Source organism: Dicentrarchus labrax, unplaced genomic scaffold (assembly GCF_905237075.1).
Source record: "Dicentrarchus labrax unplaced genomic scaffold, dlabrax2021, whole genome shotgun sequence".
NCBI classification, from domain to species: domain Eukaryota; kingdom Metazoa; phylum Chordata; class Actinopteri; family Moronidae; genus Dicentrarchus; species Dicentrarchus labrax.
The window spans coordinates 5,065,775-5,091,100 of record NW_026136714.1 but is presented as its reverse complement, the minus strand read 5'-3'; the positions used below and the strand labels follow the sequence as shown (position 1 = coordinate 5,091,100).

The 25,326-nt window shown below is 38.6% G+C and overlaps 1 protein-coding gene across 3 annotated transcripts; it reads left to right on the top strand.

Annotated features, from left to right (window-relative positions):
* The first annotated feature begins 19,852 nt into the window (after positions 1 to 19,852).
* Positions 19,853 to 24,422, top strand: slc14a2 (solute carrier family 14 member 2). 3 transcript variants are annotated; one of them, XM_051423584.1, is made up of 10 exons: positions 19,853 to 19,940; positions 20,493 to 20,555; positions 20,671 to 20,854; positions 21,507 to 21,696; positions 21,992 to 22,120; positions 22,494 to 22,686; positions 22,982 to 23,129; positions 23,409 to 23,543; positions 23,716 to 23,765; positions 23,853 to 24,422. In XM_051423584.1, the coding sequence occupies exons 1-10, from the start codon at positions 19,917 to 19,919 to the stop codon at positions 24,249 to 24,251; spliced, it is 1,515 nt and encodes a 504-aa protein (XP_051279544.1). In that variant the 5' UTR covers positions 19,853 to 19,916; the 3' UTR covers positions 24,252 to 24,422. The 3 variants fall into 3 exon arrangements, 1 of the variants encoding a protein (XP_051279544.1); XR_007887537.1 differs by lacking the exon at positions 23,853 to 24,422 and having other exon boundaries at positions 23,262 to 23,543; positions 23,716 to 23,730; XR_007887538.1 differs by lacking the exons at positions 23,716 to 23,765; positions 23,853 to 24,422 and adding an exon at positions 23,262 to 23,325.
* Positions 24,423 to 25,326: the final 904 nt, after the last annotated feature.

The window sequence follows — 25,326 nt, the reverse complement described above, 5'->3', positions numbered from 1 at the left end:
GCTCAAACCCCTCAAAAACCTTATGTCACATCCACAGGACAGAGAGCATCATCACACACTGTGATCAAAGCAGTAAATATGACAGGTACTCAAATTCAGTTTTCCAGTTTAAGCAGAAGGCAGATGAAATGTTTTTATGGATTTGAATGATAGAAATCTGAACTATGACCTCAAGCAGTCAAACCTACACACCCCAGTGCTTTATTCATTGATCCACTTGAGAGATCCGTGCAGGAATTATTGTAGCTGAAAGTTGGTTATGTCTGTGTGTGGTGCAAAGGGAAAAAAAAAAAAAACACCGGAGATATAACAGAATGTGTTCTGCATGGAGCCGGCCACTGTTGCCACGGTGACAGTGTGACTCATGGCAGTTTGATTTGGATTTAGAGCGGTGCCCTGTTTTGTGTGTGATTTGAGTGTGTATGTGCATAAGCATGTGTGAAAATGTACCTACCTGTATATATGTAAATACATGCACATATTATAGGCTTATATTTGTGTGCTGGTGGGATGACAAAAGAAAAGGAAAAACTGAAATGGAGAATTTCCTCTGCGCAGAGAGTAATTGTTCACCTCTCTCATGTCTCCTCGGTCACAGTTACAGCCTTTGTTAGCAGATTGGCTCTGCCTTAGTCTTATTAATGATGCCAACACTTAGGTAATGTGCCTTTTTGATGAGAGTAGGCCACTTAATCTCTCTATTCAGGCTCCATCTCTCTCACACACACACACTCTCTCTCTTTCTCCCTGTCTCACACACACACACACACACACACACACACACACACCCCCCCCTCAATCCTCCTAATAAGCTGTCTCTCTGTCTCCTGTAATTTGGCAGACGAGTCTATTATATGATACAGTCATATTTTATTAATGGACCCCCGTAGCGAACACACACACCCTTTAGTGGATGAGATTATGTGACGCACAGGGAGCGTGTCTCTGTGTTAAAAATGATTTCAACTCCTCGGTTAGTTTTCATCTGCACCGTTTGTCTGCTGTGTTGTTAGTATTGGGCTGGAAGGCAGAACCACAGGCATTTCTGCTGAAGTTGGCACTGTTCTTCCACACTTCATTACACTTCCATCAGCTCAGTGATAGCATGGAACAGTGCAGCTTCAAAAGGCCGAAAACAGCAAAATAAAAGGCAACGTTCAATTATTGAGTTAAACATTTCGTGGAAATATTCTTCTTGTCTCTGTCTCTCTCTGTCTCTCTCTCTCTTCCTCAGTGTTGTACAGATAATTCATCCCATATGTTTCAGCAGTGCCAGGCATTTCAAACTCTGTGGTGAAGTAGGCCTATAGTCCTCCAAAACTAATTTTCTCAAATACCATATTGCTTCAGTGATATATTACCCAACAAATTCAGTATTGTTTTTGCATATCTGTATATCATAAAGTGTATTTATTAGACTAATTTCATCTATAGATGATTTTATTCAGCATCAAGACTAAGGGTCTGCAGCCAAGCTAGCAGCTCTATGAGACCGTACTTAGACACATCAGTGCTTTGTACTAAATGCCAACATCCTCACAATGACAATGCTAACATGTTGATGTTAAGCAGGTATAATGTTACCATGTTCACCATCTTAGTTTACCAAATTAGCATGCAAAATGTGTTAATTAGCACTAATTGCAGCTGAGCCTGATGGGAATAGCATTAGCAGTCTTGGGGAGTAACGGATTACATATAACTGAGTTACATGTTATAAAGGTAACTATAACTTATCCATTACAGTAACAGAAAAAAAGGCATAATCAAATTACTGTTACATTTAGTAAAAATGGGGGAATATTTAGCAGGATCAGTTTTCCTTTAAAAATACAGAGCAGAGGACAGTTTTTTATATTTTTCCGTTTCCATTTTCTTTTCAAAGGTCTCATTGTCCTGTTGTACTGTCTCAGTTAGTTAGTTTTACAGGCATTTGGTCATAATATTGGATGAATTACAATTTTGAATTGATGATGGCACGAGATGGAAAGTGTATCACCAAAAGGATTACAATTCATCCCGAGAGGAATATGAACGTCTGCACCAGATTTCACGGCACATCCATCCGATATTTCAAAACTGTACATTTTACATTTTACATTGTGTATATAGATATATTTATATATATATATATGTTCTTAATATATTATATGTTGTATGTATATATGTTATATGTAGATTTGGAGTTTTAACGAAAGTAATTTCCCCCTGGGATTATTAAAGTATTTCTGATTCTGATTCTGATTCTGATTTGCCTAATGTGAACCTCGTCATGGCACTACAGGAAATGTGAAGTGATTACCTACAAACAATTATTCAATATTAATATGGTATTATGATACAGTACAATGTGATATTTCATAGGGCTTCAAATATGTTTGGAGGGGTGCTTTGAAATGAGTGCATCTGCATCATCCCATAGCCCTATGATCTGCCGTTTTGTTTGAATCTGAATGAAAACCTCTTCCAAACGAGTTGAGGCAGACAGTCAGCACAGTGGACCACTTCTCTTGTTGTCTGGTCTTGTTGGAACAGATGAATGGATTAAATTCTTTATCAGACTGTATTTTTTTCCCCCTTCCTTTCTTTTCATGCTTGCAGTGGCTTGTCTTCATTGGGCCAACAACAATGAAATATTATCTGATTGTTATTGCTCCAGGAAACGGTCAGAACAGAACACAACAGCAACAAAGATAATACAGTGCAACACCTGTATGTTTGTGCATATAATGTTTTCCAAGCAAATCTCTCACATTTCGGAACATATGCGCCTACATGAACATGCCTGCATGTGTGCATGTGTCCACATAATGACGAAGAGTGAAGCTTTGAGCTGTCAGATACACTTGAAGGTTTGACACTGTGTGACAGTCAAGAGTAACATGCTGAGAACAAACGACTGATTAGAGTCAGCAGACTGAAACTGAGTGGCTGCTCATTAGATGCAGTTTGACAATATTTGGTTATGTGCCAACATATAGAAATATTCCCAGGCAGCCATTAGATAAAAACACCTGTGCAGATACTTTAGTGTGTCAACAGAAGTGTGTGTGTGTGTGTGTGTGTGTGTGTGTGTGTGTGTGTGTGTGTGTGTGTGTGTGTGTGTGTGTGTGTGTGTGTGTGTAGAAAGAAAAAGAGAAAACAGCTATCAACTTGGGGCTTAGGACCCCCTAGGCAGCTTTGAGAGAGAAAAAAAAAAGGTTTGCCAAATGATTTATATGATGAGAAAAATACTTTCATTGCATAAATGTATGATCATGTTTTTAATCTTTGTGATAAATGCCTCATGTTGAGAAATAATGAATATTTACAGCCCTTGGGCTCACACCAATAATTAATCAAGTGAAATGGCCTGATAGAGGAAACAAATAAAAAATAATGTCCGGCATCAGAGTTCAACATTTAGTCCTGCAAATATGGGTCACATCATTTTTGGGGGTCCAGAGGTAGAAAATGCTCAAGTGCCGCTGATATAGAGAACAGTAGGTACAGTCTGACCTCTGCTGCACCTCTGTGTGTGGTGTTTTTTTTTCTCTGTTTCAGTTCCAGCCCTCCGAGGCACATTACATAACTACACTATTATTTTTCCATCCCCTGCCTCTCTCTGTCTGACTTGACATAGCAGGGGAAATACAGATCCAAACATGGCAATGATAATGACTTGCTCTTCTCTTTTTGATCAGTCTATTTGTCACACCCTGTCTCTCTATTTTCTGCTTTCCTTCTGCTTTCTGCCTTACCAAACTCTCTCTCTCTCTCTCTCTCTCTCTCTCTCTCTCTCTCTCTCTCTCTCTCTCTCTCTCTCTCTCTCTCTGTGCACCACCATCATCACTTTTGCACCCAATGTAGTGTGCTGGCTTTCCATTAGTTCATTTCCCCTGCTTTGAGAATGTGCTGGCATGTTGTGTGAATGTGAGTGTGTGTCTATGTGTGCACATATGTGCACATGTGTGTGTGTCTCCAGAGTCTCAGAACAGTATTATTGTAAACATATCATTTGATGGGGAGAGTGGTTCAGGTTGTTGGCCGGCTGCCCTGCTTTCATTTGGAACAGAGCTGCCAACATCTGGACTGTGTCAACACTCACTGACAGTGTTTGTGTGTGTGTGTGTGTGTGTGTGTGTGTGTGTGTGTGTGTGTGTGTGTGTTGGGGTCCCTGCCTCGGCCCCAGAGCTGTCAGCCATTGGATGGGGAACAGATTTGCTCAGATTAATCAAAGGTGTAGTATTAATAAAAGGAGCCCTATTCCTCTATGCCTCTAGGCAGCCATTTTAAGAGCCTGGGAGAGCAGCCTTGCATCCTCCAGGCTGAGCTGCAGTCACACACAGGCCACGCACAGGCATGCAGGTACATGCACACAGACTGGGAGGGACTTTGAACCGAAAAGTCGCAATTTAGCTAGAAATGTGAACACTTGAAAGGTGTAAACGATCTATTCCTTGTTGCGGTTTGTTCGTTGGTTCACACACTGTAAGGCGGAGTAACAGTGCTCCCTTTGGACAGGATGCTGTATTTGATACTGTAATAAATGTAAGAGAAACCCCGATCAGAATCTGTGGCCACCCTGGATGAAAAACCCACAAATCCAACAGAGACACATAAAATACATGTTATTCATATGGTGAGAAATGTGCAGCAACCTCCTTCATTAATTTATTTAAACCCAGGTCAGGATGTGCAGCCACTATGGATACAGGACACATTACACATTTCAGTGCTGAGTGGGACCACAAGAGAAGAAAAAGAACAGAACTTAACTCATTAATTTATGTAAACTGACAGCAGATGTATTGCAATTATTGCTGTATGCACACACAGCGATGATGTATAATAGATTAAAGTGTTTGTGTGTGTGTGTGTGTGTGTGTGTGTGTGTGTGTGTGTCTGCGTGATTATGTACAAGAAAAAACTATAAAGACAGAGAGAAGAAATTATATAAACTATAGGCTAGTTATTTTAACATTTGCCCCATCATGCCTTACAGTAGTAGTTCAACTGTTATTTGTGCAAAGCCGAGGCTAGAGTTTCCTTCCTTTTGTGGTGGAGTAACTACATTTTAAAACACACACATACACACACATCATACAAGAACTTTATAATCTTGTGGTTATTCAAACCATGACACAATCGCTTTGCTTTCAGCAAAACATTCAATCCCCTCTTCTCTTTTTTTTATACCAAACTTTATCTCTGACAGTTGCCGTGGTTATGTTTAAGCATTTGTGCATGCACATCTTTGTGTGCAAATGTGTTAAATGCATATGAGTAAATCTGTATGTATGAATACAGACACTGCTGCAAGAAGGGTTAATAATCTCCCCTTCAGCTGAGGCTAAAATCTCTGTCCCGCCTTCTCTGAGTCACCCAGCAGTCTGGGCTGTTGGCTCTGGTAGGCCATCTGATCCGGCCTCACTGGGCTAAAGATATTTGGGTGTAGTGAGCACTAATGTTATTGCTGAGCTCTGGGTAGTGCTGGGCTGAGATGTATTTGGGTTGGCTGGCTGAGGGATGAAGCCTGTTTGCCTACCGGGGCTGAAGACTCTGCAGGGGGCCTGCCTAATCTGCTGCACCATCCGACAGCTTAATTAGTGTTTCACTGCTGCACTCACATACAGTACAGTCTGCACACACATTTTCTCTTTTCCACACATACACATAGACACTGGGGCATAGCTTGTTAGTCTAATAAAGAGCCATTAGAAGGTTAAATGTGGGTCTCATTAAAGATTAGTCATTTACTAGCATGCATAATAAGACTCTCTTGTGTGATTCTGATAACTGCTCATATTGCTGCGAAAGTGAAGACCACAGTCAACTCGTGCAATGTTAATTTACCATGCCATAGCCTAGGATTTGGCTCGTCTCCTGCTGAGGGCATAAACACCAAGAGAAAAAGGATACAGTCACTTCCAGTCAGTATCTGAGGGCTTAAATGTCATTACACGACGGTGTCTTTATGTTGTGGGTGCGCTCTACACACTGTAAATTGTTTGAGATGATTTTGACAAGCAGTGATCCAAGGGGCTTAAAGAGGAAGAGCCTTGAGAAGGATAAGCCGTGTGAAGAGGGGTCTAGATTAGCTTGAATGGATTTGGAAGTCCTCATGGAAGCTTGGACTAAAGGCTGTATTGAAATGTCAGAGATAATAATTTTACTTCTCTCGTTTCTGAAGATCCCCGTCCTAATGCCTCTACCATCTGTTTGAGAGCAGAGCAGTGGACGTCCATCAATGCACGAGGGGGGGAGAAAGGGAGAGAGCAAAATCTGGCGTGCCACAAAGATACGTTTACTTGCTCTTTCCAGCCCTCATCAAGCTCTATCTGATCCAAACAGTGTTCTTGTCTTTACTTGGACTCTAATAACATTATTCTCCTGGTCACGGCCACATAAAAAACAGATGAGCATGAGCCATAAAGGGGAAAATCAGTTTTCAAAAAGGAATTAAAATATTGGAGCTGCCAATGTTTTGACTTAGTGGATAAAGCCTCCAGGCAACTAGGGTTGGAGGGAGAGAGAGCAAGAAGCTGTGAGAATGTCAAACAGCAGACGGCTTCACTGACTCAAGACATGGATTAGCTATCTGAAGCCATGTTTTAGGAGTTACAATATTACTGAACAGCCCATGACTAACCTACAGTGTAAAACAAAGTGTTAGCTGCATATCAATTAGGGAGATTCTCTACAGAGATAGACATTATAGAGCTGAAAATGAGCTGTTAAAGTGGCCGACAAATTCACCTCCCCATCTCTGTCCTGATAAATATTTCAGCCAAGCTCAGCTACATCATAAAAAAGAAAGAAAGTCATATTTAATGACTGCTCTTGTGTGTTTGTCAGGTTTTAGAAGGCATTTGTAACATCTGTGATAGTAAATTTGCATTTTGAAAATGCTACGAATGTAACAGAAAAAACTCATTTAATTGGAAATGCCAAAATCTATTCCTGTGAGGCATAATGGGAACTGCTCGTGGCTATGATGTTTGGACTCATACAATATGCAATGATTTAATTTTAGTTTCTTTTATTTGGCCTGCCTGATTGTTAATTTAACACTGTCATAACTTTTAGCTTGTACATGTTTTTTTGACAATTTGAAGCAAATTTTTCTGTGTGTTTTTCACATTATCATAATTCATTTTGATTTTTTTTTTGTTGACAGTGTTTGTCAGTTGTAAAAATGTTAACATGGGTGTTAATCCGTCGCACTCTCCAGCTACACAGCCCTGATTTTCCCTGAGTTATTTATCATGTTTCCACTATTTAATGTTTATGATAGCTTGTGTGATGACTGTGTGGTTATGTTGTGCTGTGCAATCTGTATGAGCGAGTGTGTATGTGTGTGCGTGTGTGTGTGTGAGCAATTTGTTTTGAGTGACACTCTGTCACTTCCCTCGCAGGAAAACTTGTTAATTTACTATCTCTCAAACAGATGCCACATTATGCCTCCAACATTCACATACACACAAACGTACATCACCACTAAACCCGTTCACATCTGCCCATATGTGCTTAAATCAGTTGTCAGTGAATCTTTGTCACCAAGAGTTGACGTCTCCAGCTGAGTTACAACTCCAAAGTTCACAATAGAAGCTTTATAAAAGCATCTAACAAGCTTTAAGTTGCTTGTCAGCACATATAGGCTGCTGTTTTCGATCTCTATTTATGCTAAACACAAGCTCCTGTTGTTATTGCAGAAGTTGAATACATCTGTAATATAATTTACTTTGTAAATGTCAGTGTGGTGCCCATTCCTCTGCACCCCAGTGATAGCTACTAAAATGCCTCAAAGGGCTCTGCTGCAGAGGTAGATATATATATATAAAAAACACATTAGGCCCCTGAATCCTGCAGCCAGTATGGACAAACACACATTTATATTTATGTTATACATTTTCAGCCACTAAAACAGAATGAAATTATTGGTAACAGGTCATTATTTCAATCACAAAATGGATTTTTCACGTGGAGCAACCAAGCATGTCACAGTTGCTAACATATATTGTCAGAAACTACAGAGATCTTATGTTTATGGTGCACTACTGACTTGAAGTGAATTTGTGTGTGTGTGTGTGTGTGTGTGTGTGTGTGTGTGTGTGTGTGTGTGTGTGTGTGTGTGTGGAGAGTGTGTGTCATGAAGAGTTGGTTTGGCCGAGTGCCATGCAGCTGGAAGCCATCACAGAACCAATTACTTTCTGTCTTTTGCTCTCCTTCGCTCTCCTTCTTTCTTCCCTTCTCTCTCTCTGTCGTTCTCTTCATCTCTCTCCTCTGCTCCCATTTTCTCTGTCTGATTTTAATCCTGCAGGCCTGTCTCTTTGTGAGCCAAGACTATAAGCTTCACATTTAACCCCTTAATTTTGCCCTCACACACATCTTCCTTTGCACCAACTGATATAACACATCATTAAACATACTTCTACCTTTCCCCGGTCATCTCCAATCCCTTCTTTCACTCAAACTACATCACCCTCCTAATCATCCTCTTAAACATGTCATTGTTTGAGTCTTGACTTCTCCTCATCTTGCTTAACAACTCAAGTTATTGATTCAGATGTGAAATGTTTGTAAGCCTGCATGTCCTGCCAACATGGCGTACAGACCAATTTACAGTAACATGTTTGAGCTGCAACTCATGTCATGAGTGAAGGGCGGCAAGAGTGTAAACACTGATTACAGATTGTGTACTGAATGAATGTGTCACCAGAGAGAGAGTGTGTGAGAGAGAGAGAGAGAGAGAGAGAGAGAGAGAGAGAGAGAGAGAGAGAGAGAGAGAGAGGCAGAGGCAGTGAAGGATGGAGGAAGTGGGAGAGTTAACAGTGTAAACAAATGAGGAGTGTAATGAGGATAAAGCACCACTGTGAACAAGTGAGCCTTTGTCTTCACACATACCTGCTCTCTCTCTCGCCTCTTTCAGTCTCTCTCTCTCTCACACACACACACACACACACACACACACACACACACACACACACACACACTCACACACACACACACACACATAAACGGCTGTATCGTGTTTTGGGTTTCTGGGAAGTGCAGTTTATTGAATGTTAAAGAAGGGAAACAGAATCCAGCACTTTATTGAAAGTGAGTGAGTGAGACACTTAATGATGTTTTTCAAATGGCAATGCCAAAGGGGAGTTTTCTTTCAATATTCTCTACCTGTCCATTACTTTTGCAAAACAAATAGGAAAAAGAAATGTACAAAAAAAGCTTGTGTAAAGTTTAAAGTTTATTCCAAAAACTCCTCTTAACTATGTAACTGCTAAATGTGCTTAATACATTACTACACATTGCAAAAAAGCCTGCAAAGTGAAACCATCAACTACCTTTAATTCCTTGTAATTTGACCCAGATAAGCTCTGTTTTTCTTAACAGTTGTTGGCTTTAAGGACCATAGCACTGGCATTGCATGCTGTACTTAACTTATTTTACATCACAGTTAACAATTTTCCAAACCATGCTTTGTTTAATATTGTTGTGTGGTAGAGTCTGCACACAGAAACCAAAGGAAATCAATGCCTGCCCCTAAGGGTAAAAGAAATATATTTAAAATTAAAAACTATTTAACATTAATTTGGAAATGGTCAGCATAAATGTAAAACAACTGAATTGTAGTTAAGGAGATAAAACTACTGATATGGTTAATTCACACAGGTGAAAATCAGTGGCAGGCTCCACAAATGCTATTTGTCTTACTGTTTTCACATCATATATCAACCTCTCTGAGAATGGCGAAAGATGTTAGAATAAAAATGTGTCAGACGTGGCAATATTGTATAGAATAGGATGAAAACAGGTCTGCACATACAGATAGCGGTGAGATTTTGAACAAAGTGTAACACAATGGTTCCCAACCTGAAAGTTGGGACCCCTACTGGAGATCACAAGGTCTTGATTTGATTAGTTTTAAGGGGCGTAAGAAAACGTATACACAGTAGGCCTATGTCTCAGCCTATTGTTTATTTCTGTAAATAAAACTAAATAAAAGTGCTTTTAGTTTCAATTATTATTTCAGATCTAAACTCTGAAGACCTGAACACAAACTAGATAGCTAGCTTTCACTCTCTTCTAAAACATAGAGCTAATAGAACAAAGACACTGAATTTGTCAAAAAAAAAGAAACCTATTAAGAATGTACAATTGTTTAAAAACATAATAAAGAATTGTAGAAAATGTTCCTGAAATCTCATCATGTTATATCTCAAAGGAAAATTATCTGCTCAAAGTTAATCCAAATGGCCCATTTTACACACATTTCATGCAGTTATTGCGTTTACTATTGGGATTAATTGTACAGTTTATCAGTTGTTCTGCACTGTCATTGTTACGCATTGAATATAATATTAAATATCCATAAAATATGTCACTTAGTTAGGGGTCATCAGTTTACTCAATGATAGAAAAGGGGACCCTTAAGGAATAAGGTGCTCTACTGTAACTGCTGTAACAAACTGTAATACTCTGTGGGTTTATAAAAAGTCTATTTAGACATATTATATAGAAGGATGATTATTTTTTTTGTTCAGATGATTAGGGATTACTTTAGACATGTGTGTTGATTTTATTTGAAAATATTTACATAACTTGATGATACAGCATAAAAGTTTGTTCTATTTAAAATTATTTTTTTAAGCAGCAGACATCTATCCTCTCTAGTGTCAGTGTGTTTTAATAAACTGGCTATGTGACAGATTTTATGTTGAAGCTCCTGAGGAGGAAAGGAGCCCAAATATTTGACCATTTTTGGCCATTTATGTCTACTTTTACAAAGAGCAAAAATGCAGAGAATTTGGGGAGTGCTGAGAAAATGTTGTTGTGAGCCCACACACACACACATCCTGAATTTACAGGTTTTCAATAAAGAGAAGGAAATGGATATCACCTCAACTGGCCCTGTAATTATTTCAAGCAAATTATGTTTTTAAACTGAACAATTCTTAATGTTATTGATTTCAGAATGGAGAACGCAACATCAGCTACTTTATTCAGAATAAAAGAGCAAATAGATATATTATGTAGTGCACACATTTATTTTCTTATGAATAGAAACTGCATCTTCAGCTTTTCCTTTCACACAAGCAATTTAATCTTGATTTAATAACCCAGAAGCATAACAAGTAGTTAGCCGTGTCCCTGCAGTATTGTGGTGTTGAATTTCCTCACACGCTCGAAATAGAGTTAAAAAGACCTTACCGGGTTGAAAACCAGATCTTCACTGCCCTCTCTGGTCAAAGGTTTCAAGTCTATTGCACCCATCTGTAAACTAACTGTGACATCAACCATCAGTTTTCTGGAAAACTGTTTTGAAGCTTCGAGTTTGGCATTATGGCCGTCGCCATGTTGTCCATTTGCAGCCAGTGGCAGTGGCTGCACAGTTTTGACTCCTCCATAACAGGAAACAATGGCGGCTCACCTGATCACACACGTTCTCGTATTACAGCTCACTAAAATATATTTCTGAAAAGACTTTAGCGGAGAAATAGGCAACACAGTATGAGAATCATGATTCATATTTGTTCAGCACTGCCTAGTTTGTCAGTTTGATCTGAGTTTCGTGCGTTGTGCTGGATGGACTCACCAAGAATGACTTGTCATTTAAAATACTCTGCTTTATCATCTATTTTACTCTAAATTGGACCATAATTTACTAAATGAGAGTTGAAACCAGCGATTCAGACCATAGATTCATTAGGAAACTGGATACTGAGTTAATAATCAAGTGAGAAGTAGGGTCATTTCTTCATAAAACTTTATACTATCTGACTTTTTTTTTTGCAGCCAGTGGAGTTTCTACCTGCTGGCCATTACATATAACAAATGTTTGAAACACTTCCGCATTTGCAGACACAGACCCAGAAGCTTGGTCCACTATGTATAGTGTCAATGGTTGCACGTCTTAACTGACCACACCCAACAGATGTGAGGTGTGTGTTTCACCTGTAATCACAGTCAGCAGTGATGTCACAGTGTACTGACACACCTTGAAGTACACTTTGATAGGTGTAAATGTGTCTGTCTGCGTGTTAGCCTTCTGGAGTTTCCTGTGACAATGAAAAAACCTTGTGACCATGAAATTACACTTATGGGGGTTGGTAACAGTAACAGCAGGGTTCGAGTTACAATCTCAGCTCTGTGGGGGTCTCTAAAACAAGTGACATTAGGGGCGGAGATAATTAAATAATAAAATAACGTGAGCTTTTCATGAGATAGATAGAGAGAGAGAGAGAGAGAGAGAGAGAGAGAGAGAGAGAGAGAGAGAGAGAGAGAGAGAGAAGAAATAGAGAGAATGAAATAGAGAGAGAGAGAGAGAGAGAGAGAGAATGCAATAGAGAGAGAGATTACATAGTCCATCACTTTCACAAATACATACAGCAGCCCACTATTTACAACAATTATTGAGTAGATTGCAACAACACAAAACTGCCCTGCGATATTTAAACATAGTTTCAGTAGCCTAAAATATACCAAACCCGAGAACCATCACTCAAAGGGAGAATGCAAATTGTCCTTTAGGTGTTATTATTTTACGTGTTGGCCGCAGGGGCACAGTGCCCCATTGCATGTAGGATACGGTACTGTGCCCCTATGCAGGACAGGAAGCAATACATCACTAAAGCTCCCACTAGTGGGAGGATGCAATGGTTTTTGTAGTGAAATACAGAGAGAAATAATACTCATTACACTGAAAAATGCATTATTTGTGATTAAAATAATGGTTATTGGTAATGTATAAGTGCCTGATTTCACTGCATTCATGAGCTCAGCTCCCACATAGCTCGATCCCTAAGTAACACTTCAAGAATCCTCATAAAATGTTTAAATAATATGGAAATGTGTTAGAAACAAACATTTAGAGGCAGATTTTTTATTTATTTTTTGTTTATGTCCTTTGTATTTAGTCCCCTGTAACTCAAAGCCTGGATGCGCCTCTTTTTCCAGACTTTCCTGAAAAAAAAATTACAAAATAACAGAAAGTTGCAAATAAAAGTGACAACACATTAACAGAGGACTAAGAAAACAAATCAGACAACCATCATACAAAGACTGTCTCACTGTGCTAAAAGAGGCCGCTCATTCTGAAAAAGGGGCAAATAGTAACAAGCAACACACTCACACACACTCACACACACACACACACACACACAAACACAGATGGAGATGTGGCCGGGCGTCGGGCCAGATGCTCCAAGAGAAGGAAACTCACATTCTTGTGATGGGGAGTCATCAAGTATCAGGTTCCATAGACTCTGGCAGAGGCTGGAGAGCCCCCTCACCACCCACCACCCCAACACACACACACACACACACACACACACACACACACACACACACACACACACACACACACACACACACACACACACACACACACACACACACACACACAGAAACAAACACATGCATAGGGGCATACTTTGTAGCCCCATCCTTTTTTGTGTGTGCATGAGGGTGAGTTGGCTCCATGAAAACACTGAACTGCTGCCTTTTCTAATCTTGTCAGATCTGTTTCTGTAGAAGGGCAGCAGTGTCTGATCCTGTGTGCAGCTTGGTCTGATTAGTTTCATTTGAGAGAGTCTGCGTATCATATATGAGAAAGATCCTCAGACTATAGTAATAAAAGTGCTTAAAGACTTATGTCTCCAGAAAAATATGTTGGTTTGATCCAGTGTGAAGTCTACAGGTCAAATGATCAAGGAGGAGAGGATATAAAGACACATGTAATTTCTTATGTGTCCACTAGATGTCCCTGTCAACCTGCTCTTCCTCAGGCCACTGATGCTCAAGTGGTTGTTACAAAGATCAATGCTCTGAGTCTCCAAAATCTGTGTTTCTTTTGAATTTTGCATTAAACACAGCATTGCCTTTTTTTTATATGAAAACAAATAACAGTTTTAAGCTGTAATAAGGTTTCTGTGATCACAATGTTTGCATACAATTAATACTTTTAAATACAGACTGAAAACCTTATTGTTTCACATGCTTTTAACAAGGTGTTTTTAAAACCCAAGGCCTTATTGTCATTGTATTATTATTATTAAAAAATTAATAAAATCAGGTCAGGTATATCGGGTCGTGGTTTCACTCCATTTGAAGTGTGCAGTTGAAGTGTCCTTGGGCAAGATACTTAACCCCAAATAGCTCCTGATGGCACTGCTGTCAATTCAATTCAATTCAATTCAATTCAATTCAATTTTATTTGTATAGCGCCAATTCATAACAGAAGTTATTTCAGGACACTTTTCAAATAGAGCAGGTCTAGACCGTATTCCTTATAAAATTATTTACAGAGACCCAACAGTTCCAACCATGAGCAAGCACTTGGCGTCAGTGTATGAGTGTGTGTGTGTGTGTGTGTGTGTGTGTGTGTGTGTGTGTGTGTGTGTATGAGTGAGCTTAGTGTCATCGTAAACGCTTTGAAGTGCTGTATCACTCCTGATGAGCGGGTGGTACCTTATATGACAGCCTCTGCCATCAGTGTGTGAATGTCACAAAAAAAGCGCATTGTATAAATACAAGTCTATCTACCATATGTTCTTTTAAATCTTTTTTATGTATTTATTTATATTCATTTACTCTTTTATCTTATTTTTTAATTTCAGTTCTATATAGTAATCTCCCCTATTTTTCTCTTTTAAATTGTATTATTTAAACCTTGAATTGTGTTGATTTAACTTTTTACTGTGTTGTTTTAGCTTCTCTGTACAGCACCTTGAACATACCTCTGTACGACATGTGCTTCACATGTGCCATCACAACTTGACAGGCTGTAAATCAATGAATATTATCCAATCTGTCAGGCACAGGAAGATAATGAATCTATAACAGTAATGCTCTTTTAAAGGTGATGACTGGATCACAACAGCTTGTACCTGAAGGGTAACTGAACTGACAGGTGAAATTTGCTGTGAAGAACATGATGAACTTTCAAGCAAAGCTGTTAACCAAACAAGATTCGACTTCACATTGATATTTTTAAGATGTCACTTTCGTTTTTATGTGTAAATGGCTGACCGTTTAGAAAGCATTAAAACTGAGTTACCTGAAGTAGAAGCAGTGATGCCAGTAACGCGTTACTTACAATCTGACCACTTTTTTCAGTAACGAGTACTCTAATGCGTTACTATTTCCAAACCGGTAATCAGATTAAAGTTACTTATCCAAGTCACTGTGCGTTACTATGTTTGTCATTTTCCTTAATAAATCAGTCACGTTTTCAGCACGAGGACAGTTCACGTGTAGGCTACGCAGACACAAACATAAACAACAATGGAGGGAGGAGAGAGATGCGCGTTTAGCTGGAAATACAGTCACTATTTTGAGTCTGTGTCAGCTAAAGATGGCAATATTAAGGTTCGTTGTACACTCTGTGCTGGTGGCGACAAAGTGCTATCGAGCTACAAAAACACTACGTCAAATTTGAAGAAACATTTGGAGTCGCAGCACTGCACAGTCAAACTTACAGAGCAAGTCCCAGCAGGTGGTACGAAGCAGAGAGCAGGAGGTCCCCCACCACCCGAACAACAAAAACTGGACGTCGGTGCAAAACCAGTAAGTGGGGGAGAGTTGTAGAAGTCGGTCGGGCAGTGTGTTGTAGACTTCAAATGTCAGGAGATACATTGTTGACGTTACTGTTAAAAATGCACTTCCAATAACGTGAGTGTTGGCATAACCGGTTGTCATTTATGTTGAGGCGGCGGGGGTGTTGTAAAGTAACTAATAAAGTAACTTGTAATCTGATTTAGTTACTTTTAAAATCAAGTAATCTGTAAAGTAACTAAGCAGTAATCAGTAATCACTAATCAGATTACTTTTTCAAAGTAACTGTGGCAACACTGAGTAGAAGTAGGTTCAAAAGGACAAGAATATCTTAAAGAAATAGTTTGTATATGTATTAAAGTGGAGCAACATGTAAAACCACAACATTTGATAACTTAACCTATTGTAGGATTTCTCTTTTTAAAGAGGAGACAGACGGTAAAACACTGTTTTTCAGTTTAGTGTTATGCAACCAATAGCTTCATGATTATACAAGATGATGATGATTGTGATAAGCACACAGATGATTGTGTAACATTTTTCTAGAGAGGAAAAGATGATTTCTTGCTTACTCTGACACATTTACTTACCATTTATATACATAAACAAGTGTTTATTTAGCTGCACTGCCTGTGTTAAATAAGATAATAGGCCTACATAAATAAGAATCAATACTAAATAATACTTCCATATAATAATACTCATTACATTATTTGAAAAAACAATTAACCAATCCAAAAAGGGCTGAAAAGGTGTCATGTCTGGGTGCAGTAAATCAGAGCTTCACTACTTTTTTTAATGTTTTAGATTTAACCATATCATTTGATTTATCATAACCAGCTGCTTACCAAGAACACCCATTCCTGGAAGATTGAGTGTAATCTGTGTTGAATACCTTTAATCATACCTGTTTGTTCTTCATTCCTTTTTCAGCGTCTCTTACATAATTGTTGTAAATCTCTTACTGGCCATCACCCACTTTTTCAGGCGACTCCTCTTCCTCCTTTAGTGATGACTTGATGTCTGCCACAGCAATCAATGCTGCTCATCAGCTTTGTAACGATACTGTAATTGTGTTAAACGACTATATAAATAAACACACTCCCCTGTGTCTGCATTATCCATCTGTAAGTGTGTGTGTGTGTGTATGCTGTTTCTGATAATGAGACTTAGATATCATGTGATGATGATAAATTAGTACAACAGAATAAACAATATTTACAAATCCCACAGAAACAGAAATACAGTGGTGGAAATGAGTACACTGACACAAGTACTAGTACAATTTTTAGGAGCTTGTACTTTACTTGAATTTTTCCATTTTATGTTACGTATTACTTGTACTCTACTTTTCAGACAGAAATATTGCTAATCCACTTTATTTTGCTCAAGGAATGTTAAGATAAGCTTATAAAACAATAATAATAATCAGTGGTTCCCAGAATTGTGGCTTGTGACCTTATAGTCAGAATAACAGTGTCTATTTGGGCCTCTTCTCACATTTCAGATGTATATTCAGTAAAAAAAAAAAAAAAAAAGGTAATAATTATTTCAGAAAGAACAAAGATTACGGAAAAGTCCATAAATAAATTAAAAAATGTGTTCCAGAACCTTGTTTTTATTCTTTCCTCTTCTGTTAACCATCTGAAGACCCCTCCGATTGATCTTGTGACCTATTGGAGGGGCCCAAACCCTGCGTTGGGAATCACTTGACATGCAAGCTGTATAAAAAGTAGCTGAAACTAGATTCACCTCGCCCCGCTTAGACAGTAAAATGCCACACACTGATGGATCGACATTATTAATCTAATAATGTAACATTATTGTAACAGAGCGCAGGACAAGAGGAGGCGGACTCTGTGTGTGGATCCATGATGCTTGATGCTTAAACGCAGTCAAAGTGGATAGACACTGCTTCTTTTTATGTGAAGATGATACCATATTATAATCACTGTGTTGTTTACATTTCCCCAGTCACAAATTCAAAAGATGCACTGCAGAATTATTTCCTGGGTGTGTACGTACGTGTATGTATGTATGTATATTAATAACTGTACATATTCAATTATTTTATTTCTGTATTTGAAGCATGATAAAACTGCAAACTTTCCTTTTGTTTTACAACATTGTGTTCTATAATGATAAATACATTTTCCTTAGTTGAAAAAAAGAATCTCCTGTACTTTTACTTTTAATACTTTATGTACATTTTCCTGATTATACTTTCTTTTTTGATTAGTGTAATTAAGATTCCAAATGCAAGGCTTTTACTTGTGACAGAGTGTTTGTGTGTAATAGTTCAAGTGTAGGAGGTGTGTTACAAATTGAGCAAAGTTATTGTATTAGTTATGAAAGACTTTTTTAAATGCTCTTGGCTTCTGCGGAAACATTTGCTGAAGTGCTTCAGTCTGAAAGCTCTGATAGTGATATTGACACATGTCACTGTCTTTTGGTGTGTCAACCAAATGTCAACACATCAAATCTCTCATGTCAGGACAGCAGCAGGGTGGGACACCAGTGCAGAAAACTGTGATGCATTCATAGTGAAACAGTTCTACACCCTTTTCATTCATTTTTTGTGAGCAGACACTGCTTTGCAGGTGTCATTCCTGATGTACAGAAAATGTTACACTTTTGTAAGCATGCGGCACAGAAATTAAAGCAAAGTGTGAATATGTATGACCTGTGACATACTCACACACAATGCTTTCATTATCCCGAAAACCAAACATTATTCACTGCACTGTAGCTGTAGAGTTGAGGATGATTTCCGAGTGTGCAGCTGAACTTATACAGGACAGTGCTGTCATCTGTGGTTGATTGTGAGGTTGCTAGTTTTACACACACTAAGTTATTATTTTATTTTAATAAACAGCTTAACAAGTAAACAGCTTTTAGCTGTTAATGCACTGTACTTTCAATTTCCTTTATTCCTCATAGATGCACATAATTTTTAAACGAAACAATTATTATTTAGTCTCTCAGTCAAGGTTTGGTTAGAGTTCTGTAATTTTATAAAAAAAAGTCATGACATAGACTCACCCCAAACAGTCAACTCTATCTCATTGATAGTAAGTAATTTCCCCACGGGGATTATTAAAGTATTTCTGATTCTGATTCTGATTGGACTTAGAAGGCTCAGGCTAATTTAAAACAATAGAGGGCGTGTTGAGCTATTTTCAATGTTGAAATGATGAACTCTCACTGCTCCCAATGTCACTGTGGTCTAAAATTATGAGCTGATGTGCATGTGTCATTCTTGACATACAATACATTTTTAAGTGAATGTAATGCACTTGCACACTGCTCTTCTTAGCGTGCAACGCGGTGAATGGCTCATACAGGAGAGGAGGAACATAAAGCAGGATTTACAAAGTAAATTTATGAGCTGTGAGGCACTCATAATGCTTTCATCTTTTTTCATCTGTCATCATGAGAACAATGTTTCCAGTCCGTCATTAGCTCAAACCAAATTTTAAAAGTTTTTTAAAAGTATTTTTAAAACTGTCAAGAAAAAATACTAAGTATCTGAATTTCAAGACCGAAACAACTTAAGATATAAAAATATTTGCGAAATGGGCTGCAATGGCGGCAACGTAAGCTAACCCTTGGGGGAAAATGTACCCGTCAAAGAGCTTGTTTTCTGCCATTGACAAGCTCACATTGTTGTTGTAAAATATTTGCATTTTACTTTGCAGACCATCATAATATTATAACTTCATTCAAACTGAAGAGTAACAAAATAAAACTCACCAAAACCAACTTTGTTAGTAGTTTTAGTGTTCCAACAGTCACCAACTCTGGTTTGGTCTAAATCCTTAATTCCCCACCATAGATGAAAAAAAAAAAATCAATTTTATTTGATCTCCTTAGTTACCCACTGAGGGATTCAGATGTACTAACATGCACCTGCTGAAGGACCGGAAAAGTAAACAAGCAATATATTGCTGCTATATTAATGTTTTAAATCTCATATATATATAACCTTTAAGTCTAAGGTGATGTCTTCTGATTGCTTGTTTTGTCAACCAACAGTCAAACAAAAGAAAAAACCTCCACAAGCTGGAAATGGGGAATGTTTGCATATGCTGGACTCTAAATGCACCTTTGATTTAAAATGAGATGATAATATCAGCACTGTAGGCACTGTAGAAATGACAGAAATTGAAGTTTGGTTGTGTGCTTAGAGAGACTAGACAGGTGTGGCAAAGATTATCATTCAGTCTGTTAGTGATTTCTGCAGTGAGATTGTGCAGAGGAAAAAGAAGAGGCGGGGATTTCTCTACTGTCTGTTGCTATAAAAGCCTTCAGTGGAAATCTGTGTTGTACAGCAGAAGGAAGCTGGCAACCCCTTGCGTCCTGTGCTTATTCTGGAACATATGCCTGGATCACTCTACATAAAGGTGGGAGCACTTGTGACTGTTTGTTCAGTAGGACAGTGAACTTTACTGAATGTGTGCCTGTTTAACCAACTAATATTTAAAGAAGATTATAGTTTAAGATTATGAGGTTAGGTTAGGCATGTTATTCCTTTATCTTAGAGCATTGATTCTGATGGATGATTCATTAAAATGCAGTTAACTCAAGTTATTGATCATAGTAGCCCAATATACTGTGATTAGTTTTGTATAAATAAGTTTTGTATAAATCATGATTAATATTTAAAGGCTGCCAGTTGTTTTTGTTTTAATCTTCTCTGTTCTGTAATAGAGTCACAGTTAAATTATATATATATATATTTATTTTTTTTAAACATGAGATTTCATTTCACATTGGTTTTGGTTGGTAGAATGAAAGTACAGTAAAATATACCATAAACACAGCAAATGCATGATTTAGAAACATATTTATTTAATTTAGAAATATTTTACACAAATATATGTATTTTTTCTTGCTTATAAGTAGCGATGAACTTCATGTGCTGATGAGTGACATATTTTCTTCTTTCCCCTCAGGATATTCAGAAGAATATCAACTGTTCCACTGCTGCACTGACCACCACCTCTCCTACCACCACTGTAAGTCAGTGTTCACAGTTTAGACATACAGAATAATACATTATATATACATTCCCTCAAATGTTTTTATAATTAAATTCTCTTAATTAATTTCTAACCATAATGGTGGCTGAAGGAGCTTCAGCCCCTGATGGCACAGCCTGACCTGCCGTCTGACCATGACAACTCCCAGGAGAACAGGAAGGAGAAGGACCCCACACAGCCAGGACCCACAACCCTGCAGAGGACCAGGGCCTGCTTCTTGAAGGGAGTCTCCTACTTCTCTGGAGACATGAAGGTGTTTGGAAAATGGATGGAAAGTAAGTCAATAATAATTGCTTATATTGAAAAATATCACACACGAGCAGTTCAGCAGTATTTTACTAAAAATTACCTAATTGTAAAATTGTATGATATTATAAATAAGTTAATGATTGTCACTGTAGCCAGACCTGACAGTGGGCCACATATTGTCACCATCAAATTATCTATTATTATTATTTTAACGATAAATACCAGGCAAGTACTGAACGTACTGTATGATATCTATGTGCTAATCATATGCATTGTTTGCCCCTGACAAACTCATGACAGGAACCTGTTACTAAGGCAAGCCATACTATAGATTAACAATGTGCAACAGCTTCCCTGTGAAGATATATGTTTGTCCATATAGGATTTGGCTTCTGTGACCTGGGTTAATCACCTTGTGACACAGATGCACCTGCTGTCATTATTATTATCCACTCCATGTCCTTTGACAGGCTTTAAATAATACTAAGGTTTTGAACAGAATGAAATATGTTTGACTTTGCTGGAGAAACTGATGGGGGTTCTTTTATTGTGCCCATGGCTGCACAACTGTGAGTCTGAGAAGACAAAAACCTGCACAACATTTAGCGTGGGAAGCATATTAAGCAGCACTGAGAAAATGTCAACGCTTTCTGTCTGTTCACTCTTTCCATCCTCCAGAACAGTTCATCTTGCTGCAGTTGTTGGACTGGGTTTTGCGTGGAGCTGCTCAGGTGATGTTTGTCAACAACCCTCTTAGTGGCCTCATCATTTTTGCCGGCCTCATCCTGCAGAACTACTGGTGGGCTCTCAACGGCTTTGTGGGCACACTCTTTGCCACCATTTCTGCCCTCATTCTGCAACAGAACAGGTTTGAACATTACTTCTTGACAAAACAGATGCTACAGGAAATAACAAATTAAATTGTAATTAGATGTTACTCCATATAGTGGAAGTTGGGTGTACGTTCCAAATGTATTTTTAGACTTGCTATCAATCACAATAACACTAGGCTTGTATATTTGTTAAGTATGCTGACATGAAACATAACTGATGACTGATAATGATCATTTGTTTTGGCAGTAGAAGATGGAATAGTCATGCAGGATGATTTTACAATGTGTTGTACAACAGGAACATTTCTAAAATAACTAACTTTCCCTCAGGGGTGCAATAGCTGCAGGGCTGTATGGTTACAATGGTATCCTGGTGGGTCTGCTGATGGCTGTGTTCTCCAACAAGGGAGACTGGTACTGGTGGCTCCTGCTGCCCAACATCTTCATGTCTATGATGTGGTAAGCAACTACACTAATGGGTAAATTATATGGGAGGTTCATATCATAAGAAATTAGAGGCAGATGCAAGAAAGTTGATAAATTAACTAAACTCTCAAAGTGGCTCAGAACAAAATAATGGACACATGGCCAGGAAAAGGAAGCAGAAAGCACCAGAATAAAACAAGATCAAACAAAAGCATGACATGTAATGTCAAAACTGATCAGTTTGCGGTAGTATGAACATATAACTTTCATTATTTTGAAGGATAACAGAACAAACAACCTTTGAGATTGAGATATAATCACATTTGAATAAATATACTAATAAATAACTGTGAGTTCAAATGTGGATTAAATCTCATAGTGCTGATGTTGTATCCTTGTCTTTCAGCCCCATTGTATCCAGTGCCCTGGCATCTATTAACAGCCGCTGGGATCTGCCAGTATTCACCCTGCCTTTCAACATTCTCGTGTGTCTACACATGGTTGCCACCGGCCACTACAACCACCACTTCCCTCAAGTCCATATTCAGCCTCGCTCAGAGCTACCCAACATCACCTGGGCTGAAATCGACGTAGCCAAGGTCAGTAACAGGCCAGGCTTTGTCTACATACTCAGCTCTTTTAACATACCTTTATTTGGGCTTGTGACCATACCTCTTGTGACATTTCATTATTGGATTAGACCTCCAGCAGTAACAATCCGGTCCAACAATAAATAATACAGACATTTTCTGTAAATCTTTGTTTTATTTTTGCACCATATCATTTCAGTAATTTACATTTTTTCTTTAAATTTCAGTTAAATAAAATGTTTTTTCACACGTTTTAGTTTTTAGTTTTAGTTAACTATAATAACCTTGCCCTGTGCCCCTCTAGTTGTTCATGTCAGTGCCTGTGGGAATTGGCCAAGTCTACGGCTGTGACAACCCTTGGACAGGAGGAATCTTCATCATCTCACTCTTCATCTCCTCCCCCATCACCTGCGTTCATGCTGTCCTGGGATCTGCTGTGGGCATGGTTTCAGGTGAGAGGACCAGACACTTCTTGGCAGGCAGCTGACAATTGGAGGGGTGTACAATAACGAACAATGCAAAAGTTATTCTGTCTCACCTAAATAAATAGAACAACTTATTTTTGCTTCCTTACATGCTTACAGAATGAATTCAAGCCCCAGTCAATATGTCCCAACTCCAAGATGACCCCAAAAATATCCCTTAAAGGTGCAAAATAACCAGGATTAAGATAATCCAAAGTTAAACTGAATTTGCCCATTCCTTGATGGTTGTGCACTGATATTTTACAGGCCTGGCTCTGGCAGCTCCTTTTGGAGACATTTACTTTGGCCTCTGGGGATACAACTGTGTGTTAGCCTGCATTGCCATCGGAGGAATGTTTTACGCTCTCACCTGGCAGGTGCACCTGCTTGCGATCACATGTGGTGAGTGGACACCTGGATGATTAAAATGCTGTCTGAAGATCTATTCTACACAAAATGATTACATAACATCCAACCATGTGCAACATTGGCAGAGAGCAACCGGATATGTGTAATATATCACAGCATTCACAAAAACTTCATCTCACAGTATCTCTATTCCCCTCTTCTTCAGCTTTTTTCTGCGCATACCTTGGCTCAGCCATCGCCAATATCATGTCCACGGCAAGTACACATTTTCTCCTATTTATATATCAGCCCATGATAAACACAGCTTACTAACTGCAATGTGATGTATTTTTCAATCTACAGTTTGGTCTGCCAGCCTGCACCTGGCCTTTTTGTCTCTCTGCCCTGACTTTCCTCCTCTTAACCACGGGGACCAACAAGATTTTCAAGCTGCCACTGGCCAAAGTCACCTACCCCGAGAAAAACCTGTGCTTCTACTGGAAGCTAAAGAGGCAGGAGAAAGTGGAAAAGGCTGAGAAAGAGCAGAAAGAGAGGGAGGAGCAGCAGAGAGCCGCCGAGAAAGAATTGATACTGAACGAGAAAGAGCAACTGAGGCTAGAGCTTGAAAGTATAGAAGAAGGGAGAGTTGCAAGAGAGTCCTCAGAGGGTAAAAATGACGAGACACATGTCAAAGACCATGCACCTGGGGTCGAACAACAGGGTTCTAAAGAAGAAGAGCTCACTCCTGCTGATTATGTTTAATAACTACATTTCTGCCGAGAGAGAGAGAGAGAGAGAGAGAGAGAGAGAGAGAGAGAGAGAGAGAGAGAGAGGAGTGGATGATTTGTTGATGATATGTTGCACGTATTAATTCTGTAAAACTCTGTTTATATATTAAATGTATATTTTTTTAAATAAATTCATTTCTATTCATTGTTGTCTGAAATTCTTAAATTTGGTACACGTGCAAAGTTGGTACAAGTGAAGCACAGTCTCTAGTTGTCCAATATGGACAATAAAACAAAGGACAGAGGAATATACACTAGATTAATTCTGCATATGTTATAAAGTGCTATTGCTAACATTTAATAATAATAATAATACAAATCATATACCTAAGTAATACTTAACTAATGCATGATGATGATGATGATGATGATATTGCATGAATGAATGCAGGATGTATCATGAATTCCTGTTGCTCACCATTAACAAATGATCAAGCCACTAAGACTTTCTGTGATTAGTTCACACTTACTAGATTAATACTGTAGATATTATAAGGAAACAAAAACAGAATGATTCCTGTATCCGGGTGATTATACACAAATGAAAACATACCTATGAATATTACATTAAATTTCTACCAATAGAGCCTCCTAAATATTACACACTGCACCTTTAACACTCACAAGTTAATCTTTGTACAAACTGAAGTATAAAAAAGACGCCGGTCGACTGGATGGACTGGTGAGGAGAGCTGGCTCAGTGGTGGGCACAGAGCTGGACTCTGGTGACAGTGGCAGAAAGAAGGACCCTGGACAAACTGCTGTCCATACTGGACATCGCCCACCACCCTCTGCACAACACCTTCACCAGGCAGAGGAGTGTGTTCAGTGGCAGACTACTGTCCCAATCCAGCTCCACCAACAGACTGTACAACAGCTCTTAGTCAAGGCAGGGAGGACAATAGAGAATAGACAATGGACAATTTCTACCTTCATTTGCACTCCATCTGCACTGCTTACTGTTTTGCACTATTTTACTGTAGCTACTGTGTTACAAGTTAATTTTATTTTTATGAATGTTTAATGTATGTTTAATGTATGCCTTGTAT

What these genes read in the sequence shown, in the direction of transcription:
- slc14a2 (XM_051423584.1), top strand. Translation starts at nt 19,917, where the DNA reads ATGCCTGGATCACTCTACATAAAG. An exon ending in CCACCTCTCCTACCACCACT is followed by an intron (nt 20,556 to 20,670) that starts GTAAGTCAGTGT and finishes TGGTGGCTGAAG; the next exon opens with GAGCTTCAGCCCCTGATGGC. An exon ending in GTTTGGAAAATGGATGGAAA is followed by an intron (nt 20,855 to 21,506) that starts GTAAGTCAATAA and finishes TCCATCCTCCAG; the next exon opens with AACAGTTCATCTTGCTGCAG.